Source organism: Psammomys obesus, unplaced genomic scaffold (assembly GCF_907164565.1).
Source record: "Psammomys obesus unplaced genomic scaffold, mPsaObe1.curated_primary_1811, whole genome shotgun sequence".
Taxonomy (NCBI): Eukaryota; Metazoa; Chordata; class Mammalia; order Rodentia; family Muridae; genus Psammomys; species Psammomys obesus.
The window spans coordinates 38,903,085-38,916,025 of record NW_026585644.1 but is presented as its reverse complement, the minus strand read 5'-3'; the positions used below and the strand labels follow the sequence as shown (position 1 = coordinate 38,916,025).

Below are 12,941 nucleotides of genomic sequence, written 5' to 3'. Positions count from 1 at the left end.
AGGAAAGAGAGGAAGGAAGGAAGGAAGGAAGGAAGGAAGGAAGGAAGGAAGGAAGGAAGGAAGGAAGGAAGGAAGGAAGGAAACCACTCATATAGTGCAGTGCCTGTATTTCTTTTAGAGAAACAATACAGTAAATTTCTGAATGTAAAAGCACATTTTCCATTTTCTTCCTATTTCTTTCCACTAAAGCTAAGACAACAACGTATAAAAACTAGAAAAGTGGTTGAAAGCAGAGAAGAGTGAATGAGAAGCAATTCGACATGTTACAGAAAAGAAAGAATATTTCTAAAATTTAAATGGGTAACATAAGAAGCCTTAAATATAAGACCATTTTCTATCCTGTAGGCACTAAAGGTTAACAAATCATACATTTATTATCACAAAAAGGACTATCACAGAAAGTGGCGAGTGTGGGTCCCACTGTAAATTCCATGAATGCTGTTCAGAGACAGTTCTCTCATGAATAGCAGAAAACACCCCGCCCTTCAGCTGCATAGTTCTTTCACAGCTCTCTCAAGAGTCAGAACACATGGAATATACGTGTGCATTTTTTATGCTACCATAAGTTTCATAAATGCAGCATTATTTTGTCTTAACCCATCTATTAGTAAACATTTACATCACCCCTGTATCAATTTAATAGCTTTGCACTTTTGTACTAACCTACTTTAAGAACATAAAAGTCTTACTCTAAATTCTGAGCCACACTGTACATTTTGTACTTCTTATGCTGAGCAGCCAGTGTGGACTGGGAGAAAGCCTTCAGCATAGGCCAAACATATCAAACACCAGATTCATCTTTTTGACACACAGGCCCCAGAGGCACCATAAAATTGGCCAAAGAAATTTCTTTTTTATTTTTTCCTTCACTATTCTAATTTTTCTCTTTCTATATTCTAGTAGAAAGCTAAGAAGGATCAATTATAAAACCACAGAAAATAGAATACCTCTAGAAATAACAACCCCAGTGCTTCAGGGCAAGGAAGCTTAGTGCTGGCTGGAACCCCACTAACAATTTAGACATAAAAATAATTTGAAACAAATATTTAGTGGTGAATGGAAAAGCTGATTTGATCATGTGAAATTCTTGGGGAACATAGAAGGTGAAGAAGTAAAGCAAATCATATAGAAATGAATTACTATGCCATATTATAAATGACATTTGCACTGGATTTAAAAACAGAAATAGTAATCCATCAACCCACAGACTTGGAGCGACCAGATAATTTCACTCATAAACTCGTAATCTGTCTGATCCATATTCTGTGCAGATAATACAAAAGGAACATGTTTTAAATGTTCCTGCCTCTATGTAACAAAGGACACAAACGACAGTGACTAAAGTATCCATGTAAGAAACACCGAGATAAGAATAATGACACAGTCATGAGGCAAGCTGTGTGGGCTAGGCTCCATTTTGGGTTGATGGGCGCTAAACACACCCAGCTCATGAAGGCAGCATGGTCCTCATTATTTAGGTGAAATGAGGCAGCATTGTTTAATAACTTACCCAGTCCACACAGCTAAGAAGGAGAAGGAGGTCAAGTTCAGATCCCACAACTCAACTGTACAATTGCTTCTGTGCCTGTCCATTACTCAGGACATGCTTTACAGAATAAAGGAGATGTTGGAAATGTGCACAACACACTTGGCTTAGGACAGTCTCATTACAAAGGTTTCCTAATGACAATGGCAACACACACCAAAAAGGAGAATAGGGTGGTAATGGGGAAAGAAAAAGCAAAACACTGAAACAGAAATCCATGTTCAGTAAGGGGTAAGAAAGTCTAAGAAGTCCAAAAAAATGTTCCAAGAGTATGCAGTATTTGGATAAAGAACCCTGAAATGGTAGATGAGGACCTCTGGACTCCTTATTAGCATAATAGATGTCCTCATTGTTGCAGCCAAATGTATAAAAATCACCACCTAACCCATCCATAGTCTTGTTGTGAAGGTCAAATAAGAAGAAAGGCACGATGCACTTAGCATGGTGCCTGGGTCAGTGGGAACTGACCCATGGATGGCAGCTAACCACTATGAGTGCTGTTGTTCTGCTAATGTCATGGGACCACTCTCTGTAGACTTGCATGGGGTATCCAAGATAGTTGCCAAAGTAACCACTTCTAACGTGGCATGTGAAGCAGTACAAATTAGATCTGAAGTATGAAAATACCTCATAAGAGCTTCCCCTGGTCTAAAAAGTCCTCTCAATATAAATGACAAAAAATATATATATACAATATACATGCATATATATATATACATATATGTGTATATATATATACATATATGTATATATATATATATTCAAAACAGGTAGTACAGGCTGGGTGCCAATGGTATGTGTGGGCATCAACACAAGGAATGTGTTGTCTGTTTCCATTTACTGACTTTGCTTTTTGAAAGTCTCATATTTATTATTGGGTTGCATTGAAAGTGTGAACTTTATCAAGAGGTGATTTGCTGAATCTAGGCTTGTAAAAGGACAGTAGTTACTAAAGATGTTCAGGAAGAGTTCTTGAAACTTCTGCTTCTATTATGAGTTTCTTTGTTCAATGTTAATACATAATCAAGCAACACATGGAAAGAACTGGATTCCAGTTCTTAACTACCTAAAGGTAGTTAATTCTATCAAAAGTTCCTCAGCTCTTTTTCTCCCTAGTGACTTAAATATCCACTTTCACTCGCTCTTGCTCAGGAAGGGTGACTGTGAACAGTACTCCTTGTACATGGAATTCACTTCCTGGAATATTGTCTGAGACTTTTTCCTTTTTTTTCCTTACATGTGGTAGACAGAATATCTCCTTGTTAAATTCTCTTATGTTTTTTTTTAATATATATACATAAATGCAGGTTTATTGGAAGCTGTGGGGGGGAGGGAGAGAGAGAAGGGAGAATAGAAGAGGAGAGACACAGAAAGAGAAGAGTGAGAGGAGAGAGAGAAGAAGGGGGAAATGAAGGGAACAGTTTTTTTTTTTTAATCCAGTGAAGGTAAAAACACTCAAATTGTTTTCCCTTAGACTTTTCAGTTTCAGACCCTGAAATTACCAAATAAATAAATAAATAAATAAATAAATAAATAAATAAATAAACAAATAAACAAATAAACAAATAAATAAATAAATAAATAGTCTTAAAAGTCTTTGTGCCAAGCAGCAAGACCTAATTTTTTTGGGTCAGGATACTCCAACGTCATTCTTGGTTAAAATACTTTCAGAACTATTTCTCCAATGGATGTCAAGTTCTATTATGATGTCACAAAACTACTGACACCTTGAAACTTTGTCTGCAATGTGTTTGTACTTTTGTTCTACACCATGTGTAGAAAATGTACCACAAGACCAAACCCACAGGACACTTGCTTCTGGTTCATTATTTCTTGGTGTGGAGCTGTCCAATGATTAAAAAAAAAAAATTAGTCACATATCCAGAGCTACCTTTTCGTTGTTGCTGTTTACATTGCTACTGCCATTACTGACACATTTCAAGAAGCCAGTCATCTGTGACAGGTGACATTTTATATTCTCTTTTTTAGGTGAAGTAAAGAATGGATTGCAAGTAGTACCCAAGAATGGTTTCTACAGTTTCGCAATGGTACAATTTGATTTTGTGGAGACTGAGGAGAAAAATCTAGATCTCTAAGTTCCAGTTAGATGCTATAAGAAGTCCCTTCTCTTTCTTGAAGGTCTCAAATCCCCAATCAGTATCAGAATTGTCATGAAGACTGGGACACGTTGGCCATCACATATTCAGTCCAGGGTACTATTATGAGAAGTGAGAAATAATGGCATTATCATATTGGGTGGGGAGGGAGCAGAGCGGTAGAATGTTGCATTAAAACAAAGAGCTTTGATCTTTTCTTTCCAATAGGTGGAAAAAAATATATAATGGTAGCCTTGCATCTGATTTTTAAAGCAGAGTTTGCTTCCAAGAGTAGTTGTAGATTCCCAGTGATGTCATATCTTTTTCTGTAGATACCCTCGCTTCCCTCTCCCTGTTCCCAGCCCCTCCTACTCCCAGTACACCAGAGGGGTGCATTTCAGTCATCCTAAAGCCTGCCCTGGTATCACTCAACCAAAGCTCACACTTTACGTGAGGGCTCACACTTGGTGTTGTTCTTGTCCCTCTGTTGAGAGCCGAATTCATGCTGCTGAGAGGTCAAAGGCCTTCTTCAGTCACTTTGAACCTTTGTCTATTTATTGATCATGCTTTGCCACACAGTAGTGAGAGACCAATTTAAAACTAAGATGCACTTAATACAGATATCTTACTCAAATACAAAATAACTCTTGTGGTTTTTTTTTTTTTTTTTTTTTTTCATTTTCACCTACACAAGCAGAACAGGCAGCCTTTCTTGGCCTCACACCAGCTTCCTTTCTTGCTCTAGATCTCATGGTTTCCTGAGCTCAACTCTACTTCTTCCTTTATTTACAGGATTTAGTGCTTTCTAATGTCATATATCAGTTACACTTGTCTATTAGTTTATTATCTCAAAAAATTATGGACGTCCCTACAGTTGGGGGTCACTAACCTTGCTTCAGTGGTTAGTACTGTCATTTGCTCAGAGTAGGCATTTACTGGATGTTTGTTGAGGACTAGGAATATAGCTTTGTGGCAGAGTACTTACCAAGCATGTGTAAGGACCTAATTTTCACTCCCAGCAATTTAAATACATAGATAGAGAGATAGATAGATAGAGATAGATAGATAGATAGATAGATAGATAGATAGATAGACAGATACACATTGTTTGTTGAATGAATGAATGAATGAAAAATGAATGAATGAATGAATGAATGAATGAATGAAAGAAAGAAAATGTTACCTGAACTAATGGACTTTATGAAGGGGTTTACTGCACATGGGTAAGAGGCCCTATTAGCATGCATGACCAATGGAGGAAAATGATGAAGGAAAAGATCCCTAAGTTCAGTAAATCACAAGCGTTTTATTATGTTGCTGGCTCCTTTGGATCCTTGTGAAACCAATGTGGCCATTATTCATGTGAGTCAGTCGGAGGGCACATGAGCTCCAGAAACACGTGATGTTCCCAACACCAATTCTCACAAAGCTTTGACACACAGTGGGAATGAGGCTAGAGGCAGAGTGATGCAAAGTCAGGGAGACAGAGAGGCTTTTCCCTGGGGACCCAGGGACATCTGAGGGCTCCCAGTGTTTCTGCTCCCTTCCCACACACACATACGCTGCTAATGAGCAGAGATAACTAGTGAACACCTTGACAAAAAAAAAACCATTTGTGTAAATTAAAATTCCACCATAAAAATAATTTTTAAAAAATTAAAGAGCAAAAGAATTGGAAATTTCAAAGTAAATGGATAGCATAAAATGGGTTATAAAACTGTGATGTAAGGAGAGAAGTAAATTCATTGTCATTTCACACACAGCACAAGAGCTCTGCTCACATGCAAAAAAGAAGGTAGCAGGAGAAGAGGAGCTGTGACTGAGAGACGTCAGGGAGGGACAGGGAACAAAGTCCATCGAAAGGGCCCTGTTCCCCTGCAGTTTCCTGTCACCCAACTCTGGGATTTATAATGTATTTAACACGTATGGCATGCCGTACCTTCCAGTTATTTATATATCCATACAGTGCGATTGTGTCATGTGATCTAAATAGAAATGAACAGCGTATTCTGTGGAGTACATCCCTACTTAATTTTGATTCTCACGTCCTACAATACAGGCTCCGTACGGGCAAGAATTGTCTGTACGGTACCTCCGGAGCAGCGTCTGGTGCTGTACAGGCACCCAGTGATACTTCAGTGAATGAATGAATGAATGAATGAATGAATGAATGAATGAATAATACTTAATTATTCAGCTCCTCTTGCTCTCTACCCCACTAGAGCCTTGAATGACACTCCACTTCCTACTCCCAGATAGCACACACAGGGAAGGGAGATGAAGGACTGGAGATGCCCTCTTATTCCCACAGAACCGGCCATGCCGCTTCAAATCATTTAAGACTGAAGAGTTGCCTCTTGATAGTCAGTAAGCAGGACACTGTTCAGGATGTGAGGGGAGGGGCCCGATGACATTTTCTTTTCTGTAGGCTATGCTGAACCCACTTCTTTGTATTCTCCCCTCGCCGGTTTACCCTGGTTGGACTAAAGCAAGTGTGTCACTCCCAGCAGTGACATGGCTGCAGCTGCTTAACCAGGGGCTCAGGAGGAAGTCGGTGAATGGACATGGACCAAGGGTGCCAACCACTTCTCAGCCTTAATTCAAACACGATGCACGCCAGCTCCACTGCCAAACCCTGATCACATGAGCTGGCTTTGTCCTACACCACAGCTAGGGGTTGAGTGAGGACAGCACTAGGGCCATAAGTTTCGGACTTAATCCAACAAGAGAAAACTTGGACCCATTTAGTGTGTTGGATTAATCCCTAAAGGCAAAATCCTTAAGGAACTTATTCAAGGAAGAAAACAGCAGGTTGAATAATTAGCCGTACTACCATACGCCAGCGTGACATTATAAAATTGCCTTTCGTTATTTTTTTAAATGTCCAGTCTTGTGAATACGAGGGTATGGAACAAGTACTGAAGAGAGCAGAGTGACTTACAAAGCATTAGACATTTCTAAAAAAAACACATTTTTTAAGTCAGGCCCTTGCCAAGTAAATGACCAACCAAATTAGAGCTGCAACCAAATTAGAGGGATTATGTAACTCCCAATTTGCAGAAATCAGTGTTTAAAAAGGTACAGGATGAAAGAAAAAAAAATTGTACACCTAAAAGGCAAATACCCACGAGTCTGTAACAGCCGTCCACAGCTGTCTGGACCAACAGCTTCACCACCGAGCACCTGAGACCATCCATCCTTTTCTGAGCATGGTGACACAACCGCCACCACCTGCGGTAACTCTGAGCACGTCTCAGGAAGGCAGAACTTTACTGCCCATGATTTGGAGGGAAGCAAAACTAGTAAGCCTGCATCTTTCCGGAAACATGGGGTCGTGTGAATCCGGTTGACTGAGGTGAGGCAGCACAGCCCCGGGCTCGGGGAAGAATGTGCATGTGTACTCACTACAGCCTCAGAGCCTCAGACATAAACTTAACACGAAGCACTGAAGCCAGAGTTCCTTGCAAATCTCTGGTCGCCCACATTACCATGATGCCTGTCCTCCGTCTCCCTGTTTGGGATTCCTTCCAAAGCCTTCACTCTGTTTGCTCCAGCTCCACCCCGCACTATCTTTCTCCCATCGCAGCCAGATCTGGCCTCCATGTTTTGTCTGCTCAGCAGGAGAACAATTTCAACAATCTCCGTTTTATAAGATCAGTTTATTCCTCCCAATATAATAATTGGTTTCAGCTGAGCCTGGACGCCGGTCCTCGGCCCGGTTCCACTGTAGTACTAGCGGCAAGAGAGCAGACACTTCCTGCCGCAGTATTCGTTCAGACCGAGGAATCCGGGTACTAGCTTAGGCCTAGAATAGAACGGTTACAACATCCTTCTTCAAAATGCAGTCGAGTCTTAATAACCCAGATCTTAAAAAAAGATACCGTGAACTTAGGATCATGGCAATCTTAGCTTACTTCTAAAAAGGTTCAGATTATTCCTCCATTTATCAATCTTTAATGTCATGAAGAGCAAAAAACTCACAGACAGCGCTGTATAAACTGCAAACATGCAGAGACTGCAAACAGGAACTGGTACTATCCAAATGTCTTACAGTTTAATAAAACTCTGGGGAATATATACACCGTGGGTAAGTAAGAAAATGGACTAGCTTAGCACGGTGGCTCCCAACCTGCGGGCTGCAACCCCTTTAGTGAACCTCTATCTCCAAAAAAAATAAATAAATAAAATTACATTATGACTCATCACAGTAGCAAATTTACAGTTATGAAGTAGCAATGAAAGTAATTTTATGGTTTGGGTTCACCACAACATGAGGAACTGTGTTAAAAGGCTGCAGCATTAGGAAGGTCGAGAACTACCAGCTTAGAGGAAGGAAGATGAGAGGAATAAGGTTAGATACTCCCCCCCCCCCATGGGACAGAGAAATCAAATAGGATGTTGGCTCATACACATAATAAGCAAAACGGCCCACGCAAGGCTAATGGGAAAGGGAGAAGTGTGGCTGTGTTACCCAGAATCCTCAGCTCCAGCAGATTTCGCTCACTAATGTAGCTCCAGTGAATCACCTGGGTATTGTAGTGTGTATTTTCACCACTACAAACCTGGGTTATTCTATCTGTTAAGGCCGGCAACCACCGAGCTACAAGTCACCTTGACACACAGAAGCCTTGAGGCTTGAATCACAAATACCGTTTAGGTCTTGGAGTCTTTTTTTGCCTGTTCAATAGAAAGCTATCTCTCAGCTTCTTCGTGTCAGAGTTACAGGATTTTGTGTGGGTTCTCTTACCTTCACATGTACGGCCATCTGCCGAGATGGAGAAGCCCTGTTCGCAGACGCAGTGGAAAGAGCCATGCGTGTTGAGGCACTCCCCGTGAGGACCACAGAGCCCTGGCTGTGCACATTCGTTAATGTCTGCAGTTGAAAAGAGAGTTACAAATATTTGAAAAGAGATCCGTTTTGTTTTCCTCTAATACTAGTCATCCAGTAGGGAGAACCCGTTCTTGAAGGGGGTCAACTTTGCTCTTGTGGCCAATATAGCATCTGTCCACCTAACAGACCACAGAATGACCTATGTGACAGCGGCTGTTCAGCTGTGTCAACCTATAAAAACATCTGTCTCCCAGGTTCAACCCAGAGTGGCCCCTGCTTTAGACACGGCAGAGCCTTGAGTAATATTAATAAACAATCCGAGAAATAGTCATCAATGAGAATGCTGTTTCTTCTCTGTCGCCGCCCCCCTCACCCCCCCTCCCCTACCCCCGGCAATCCTACTGGAGTCCCGCCACACCTGTTTCTCTATTCCCAGGATATAGACTTCCTCAGGACAAGGCCAGACGTGCCTTGTATATAGTTTTTTTTAGCTCATAAATGCCACTCCATAAATATATGCTGGATATGTTGGAAATAAATCTGTAATCTGTATTTCACTGAAAATGAGTAATGGAAATAAAATAAAAGGAGAAGAAGGCCAGAGGAGTTATGATGGGCATGACTTTGTGATGACGAAGTCGGTGAGGGGGGAAGTCTTCAGTGTAATACTTAACACACACCTAGAGGTCCAGAAGTGGCCACCGCTAGGCCATGCTGATGGCGTGGGCAAAGGCTGTGAGCAGCCTGTGTTCTGTTTGTCCTTAACGTACTTTTGCTTCCAAGGCCAGAGTGACAGAGGCACTCTAAGAACTGCCAACAGGGGAAGTTAGAACGCAAAATGTTCTTTCAAACCAGTTCTCTTCATGTTCGGCTAAAAGTGCCCTCGAGGATGACAGCACAGGGAAGCCTGAGGGAGCTCCCCTGTTACAGTAGCCCTGTCACATGCAGGGGCTCATGCACTGCATATTCCTGGCTGGTTCACTTCTCTGTGTCCCTCACCGCTGTTGGCTCCTTGGTGAGGATGTGTGAACTGTGAGTCCCCGACCCTTTATGCTGTATTAACAATAAGTGTTTGCCCACCCCAAAATTTCTTAGTGCTGTTACTACTCTCCTGAGGGAGCAGTAATTGGTTTGGGTTCTTTTAGGTAACCTATTTTAGAGAAATGATCACATGTCCTCAGTACTCTCCAAGCAGGTCACTTTCTATCTACTTGAAGTTTCTTAGGGTCTCACTTGTCTATTTTATTAAAGAGGTCCTCAATATTTCTTCTCAGAAGTGAATCTTTATTTCAGTTCAAGTGTTTTCTGAATGTTCTCCATAAGCAGATGAATAGGATGGACTCCTGGCAACAGTGAGGCTCACAGCAGAACAAGCAGGACATACGTGTACCCTAAAATACCTGAGTCCTTTTTTATTTATTACAGTTTATTCACTTTGTATCTCAGCTGTAGCCCCTCCTTCTTCCCCTCCCAATCCTACCTTCCCCCCCTCTTCTCCTCCCATGCCCCTCCCCAAGTCCACTGATAGGAGTGGTCCTCCTCCTCTTCCATCTGACCCTAGCCTATCAGGTCACATCAGGACTGGCTGCATTGTCTTCCTCTGTGGACTGGTAAGCCTACACCCCCCCCTGAGGGGGAGGTGATCAAAGAGCTGGCCACTGAGTTCATGTCAGAGACAGTCCCTGTTCCCCTTACTAGGGAACCCACTTGGACACTGAAGGCTGGAGAGATGGCTCAGCCGTTAAAGGCTAGGCTCACAACCAAAAGACCTGAGTTCTTAACTACTGACTTTTAGAATGTGCTGCGTTACAACCTCACTCTTTTCCTTAAAGCACGACCACTTTCTGCTCATCCAGACCTTCTGGAGGCTCTTCTGCCTGTCCTGCTAATCCCTGTGTAGAATAACTTGTAAGAACTACTACTTTATTGCTTTTCTTTATTATCCTTGAATTCTACGTCTCTCCATAGCCACATAACCTAGATTACTTGTCTTACCCACTGCTGAAACAAAGAAAGTAACAGACAGTCAAAAGAAACAATCAACAGAATAGGGACATACAGAATCAGAGAAAATTTTTTCAACTGTTTCACACAGGCACTTAATATGTTGACTGTATATAAGGAGCTACAAAAATTAAACATGAAACAAACCACAAATCTTCCAATTAATAAATGAGCTAATGACCTGAATATGCAATTCTCAAAAGAAGAAATGCAAATGGAAATAAGTCTAAAGTATTTGGAAAAGCATTCAATGTCTTTGTTCATAGGGGAAATGCAAATTAAAATTGCTTTGCGATTCTGTCTCCCTTTTTTTCAGACGTGGTCATCAAGAAAACAAACGACAATAAATACTGCTATGGACGTAGAGAAAAAGCAAACTTTATTCGTTGCTAGTGGAAGTGTAAACTGGTGCAGCCACTATGAAAATCAATCTGGAAGTTTCTGAAATATTTAAAAATAAGACTATCACATGACCCAGCTATGCTACTTTGGGTATCTACCTAAAGGACTCTTGAGTCAATAAACCACAAAGATATTTGCACCTTCACATTTATTTCCACGCTATTCACAATAGCTAGGAAATGGAACCATCCTAGACATCCATCAATAGATCACTGGGTAAAAAAATATGGTATATATAAATACAATATATAAAAATTTATTCAGCCATAAAGAAAAATGAAATCATGGCATTTGCAGGGAAATGCATGGGCTGGAAATCATTATGTTCAGAGAAATAAGGCAGACTCAGAAAGACAAATACGGCATGTTTGTTCTCATATGGGAACCCTAGACCTTGATTTGTGTATGTATGTACACATGTATGTGTGTGGTGTAAGTCATGAAACTAGAAAGGGGCCACAGGAGGGAAAAATATCTTAAAGGAGGCGGAGCAGAAAAACATGCATAATTGAAGGCATGTGACATGAGAGCAGAAGAGACAGGACTCTGGGGAAACATGAAATGCAGAGGCAGGGAGGAAAGCGGGGACCAGGAAACACAACATATGTGTGAGAACTCCATGCCTGTGTATGCTGACTTTAAGAGCCAACATTAAATAAAAGGATGCTCAGCAGAAACCAGTCACACTTTCCCGAAGACTTCCTTCTTATCATTTTCATATACAGGACAAGGAAATACAGCTCATTTTCTGCTTGCCTACTCCTCAGTATCATTTCACATTCTTCTCTTTCAGAAGGCCTCTGATGCTGCTAGCTTTTCCCCGCCCGCTGACAATCCATTACATTGACAATCTAAATTTTAACCTTCGTTTGGACTTCAGTTCTGTTCTCCCCCTCCAACCTGGCATCTAGTCTCACCTTCATCCGGTCAGAAAGCTCCACTGACCTGAGTGTCAATACCATACGCATGCTCATCTGCCAAGCCCTAGGGTCTCAGGAAGTCTTAGGACTTCCTTTTTGCTTTTACTCTGTGGCTCGGTGATACCCTTTGAAAGCTACCAACCCTCTGCAGCTCTGTGCGGGAAAATGCTGTGCACAAATACTGTTTTCAAAGAAGTCAACGATTAACAAGGAACTGTCTAAAAAGTCTGATGACAGGAACCAAAGGTGAATTCCCAGACTTTTTTCCAGGAAACTGCTAAAAAGAAAAAGAAAAAAAAAAAAAAACCAACACAAATATCTGGAGCTCAAGAAACATATGCGTTCAATTTGGATTGTACTTATTGAGGCATTCATTTCTGAGCTATGCTGCTAGTAACTCTGAGCTGAAAGCCAGACTGTATTTAAGTTGGATTTCTTTCACGGGTCCAGAATGCCCTAGAAATTCACAGTTTGGCATATGTAAGTCAAAACGTGAAACTGCACTGTGTTCCGAGTCTCTTGCGTACTCTGCCACATTCCTGAAGAGACTATTAACAGGCAATTTCCATACCGCCTGCGCATCACCATTAGTTTTGTGGGGCAAAGAAAAATCTTAAGCACACTCTGACTGCAAATGTCTTGACTTCAGAGCACGAAGCAAGGCTGCCAAACTGTACGCCTATCACACAGTTACACAACAACGGCCCCTGGGTATTTGCATTGCCATTCATTACATTTTCGGCATTAAAACGGTCTCCAAAACCCACACTTCTCAACAGAGCACTGACATAACCACGAGGATTAGAGAATCATGGGCAGAATGGAAAGATGTCAAAGTTGCCTCCAGCAACAGAGCAAAAGAGATCGATCACTCAAAGGCAGGTGAGTTTGCATGCTTGTGTAAGCAGCCTAGGAAGAGAAAATGAGCAATGACTCTTACATATTTCTCACACAGCACGTAGGGCCTGCTTCAGAAATGCCAGTGGAAGGGCACTTGATGCCCAACCTGACGACCTGAGTTGGATCCCTGGGACTTAGGTGGTAGAAGAAGAGAACCGACTCCTGTTATCTTCCGACCTCTACATGTGGACATGTACACACACACACACACACACACACACACACACACACACACACACACA

General features: G+C 41.4%; 1 protein-coding gene across 4 annotated transcripts in view; it reads right to left on the bottom strand.

Moving 5' to 3' along the window:
- Positions 1 to 12,941, bottom strand: part of Ltbp1 (latent transforming growth factor beta binding protein 1) — a 213,294-nt gene that overhangs the window by 57,598 nt on the left and 142,755 nt on the right. For all 4 annotated transcript variants that reach the window (XM_055618275.1, XM_055618284.1, XM_055618293.1 and 1 more), the window contains exon 20: positions 8,390 to 8,515. In XM_055618275.1, the coding sequence (XP_055474250.1) occupies positions 8,390 to 8,515 (126 nt within the window). The remainder of the gene's footprint in view (positions 1 to 8,389; positions 8,516 to 12,941) is intronic.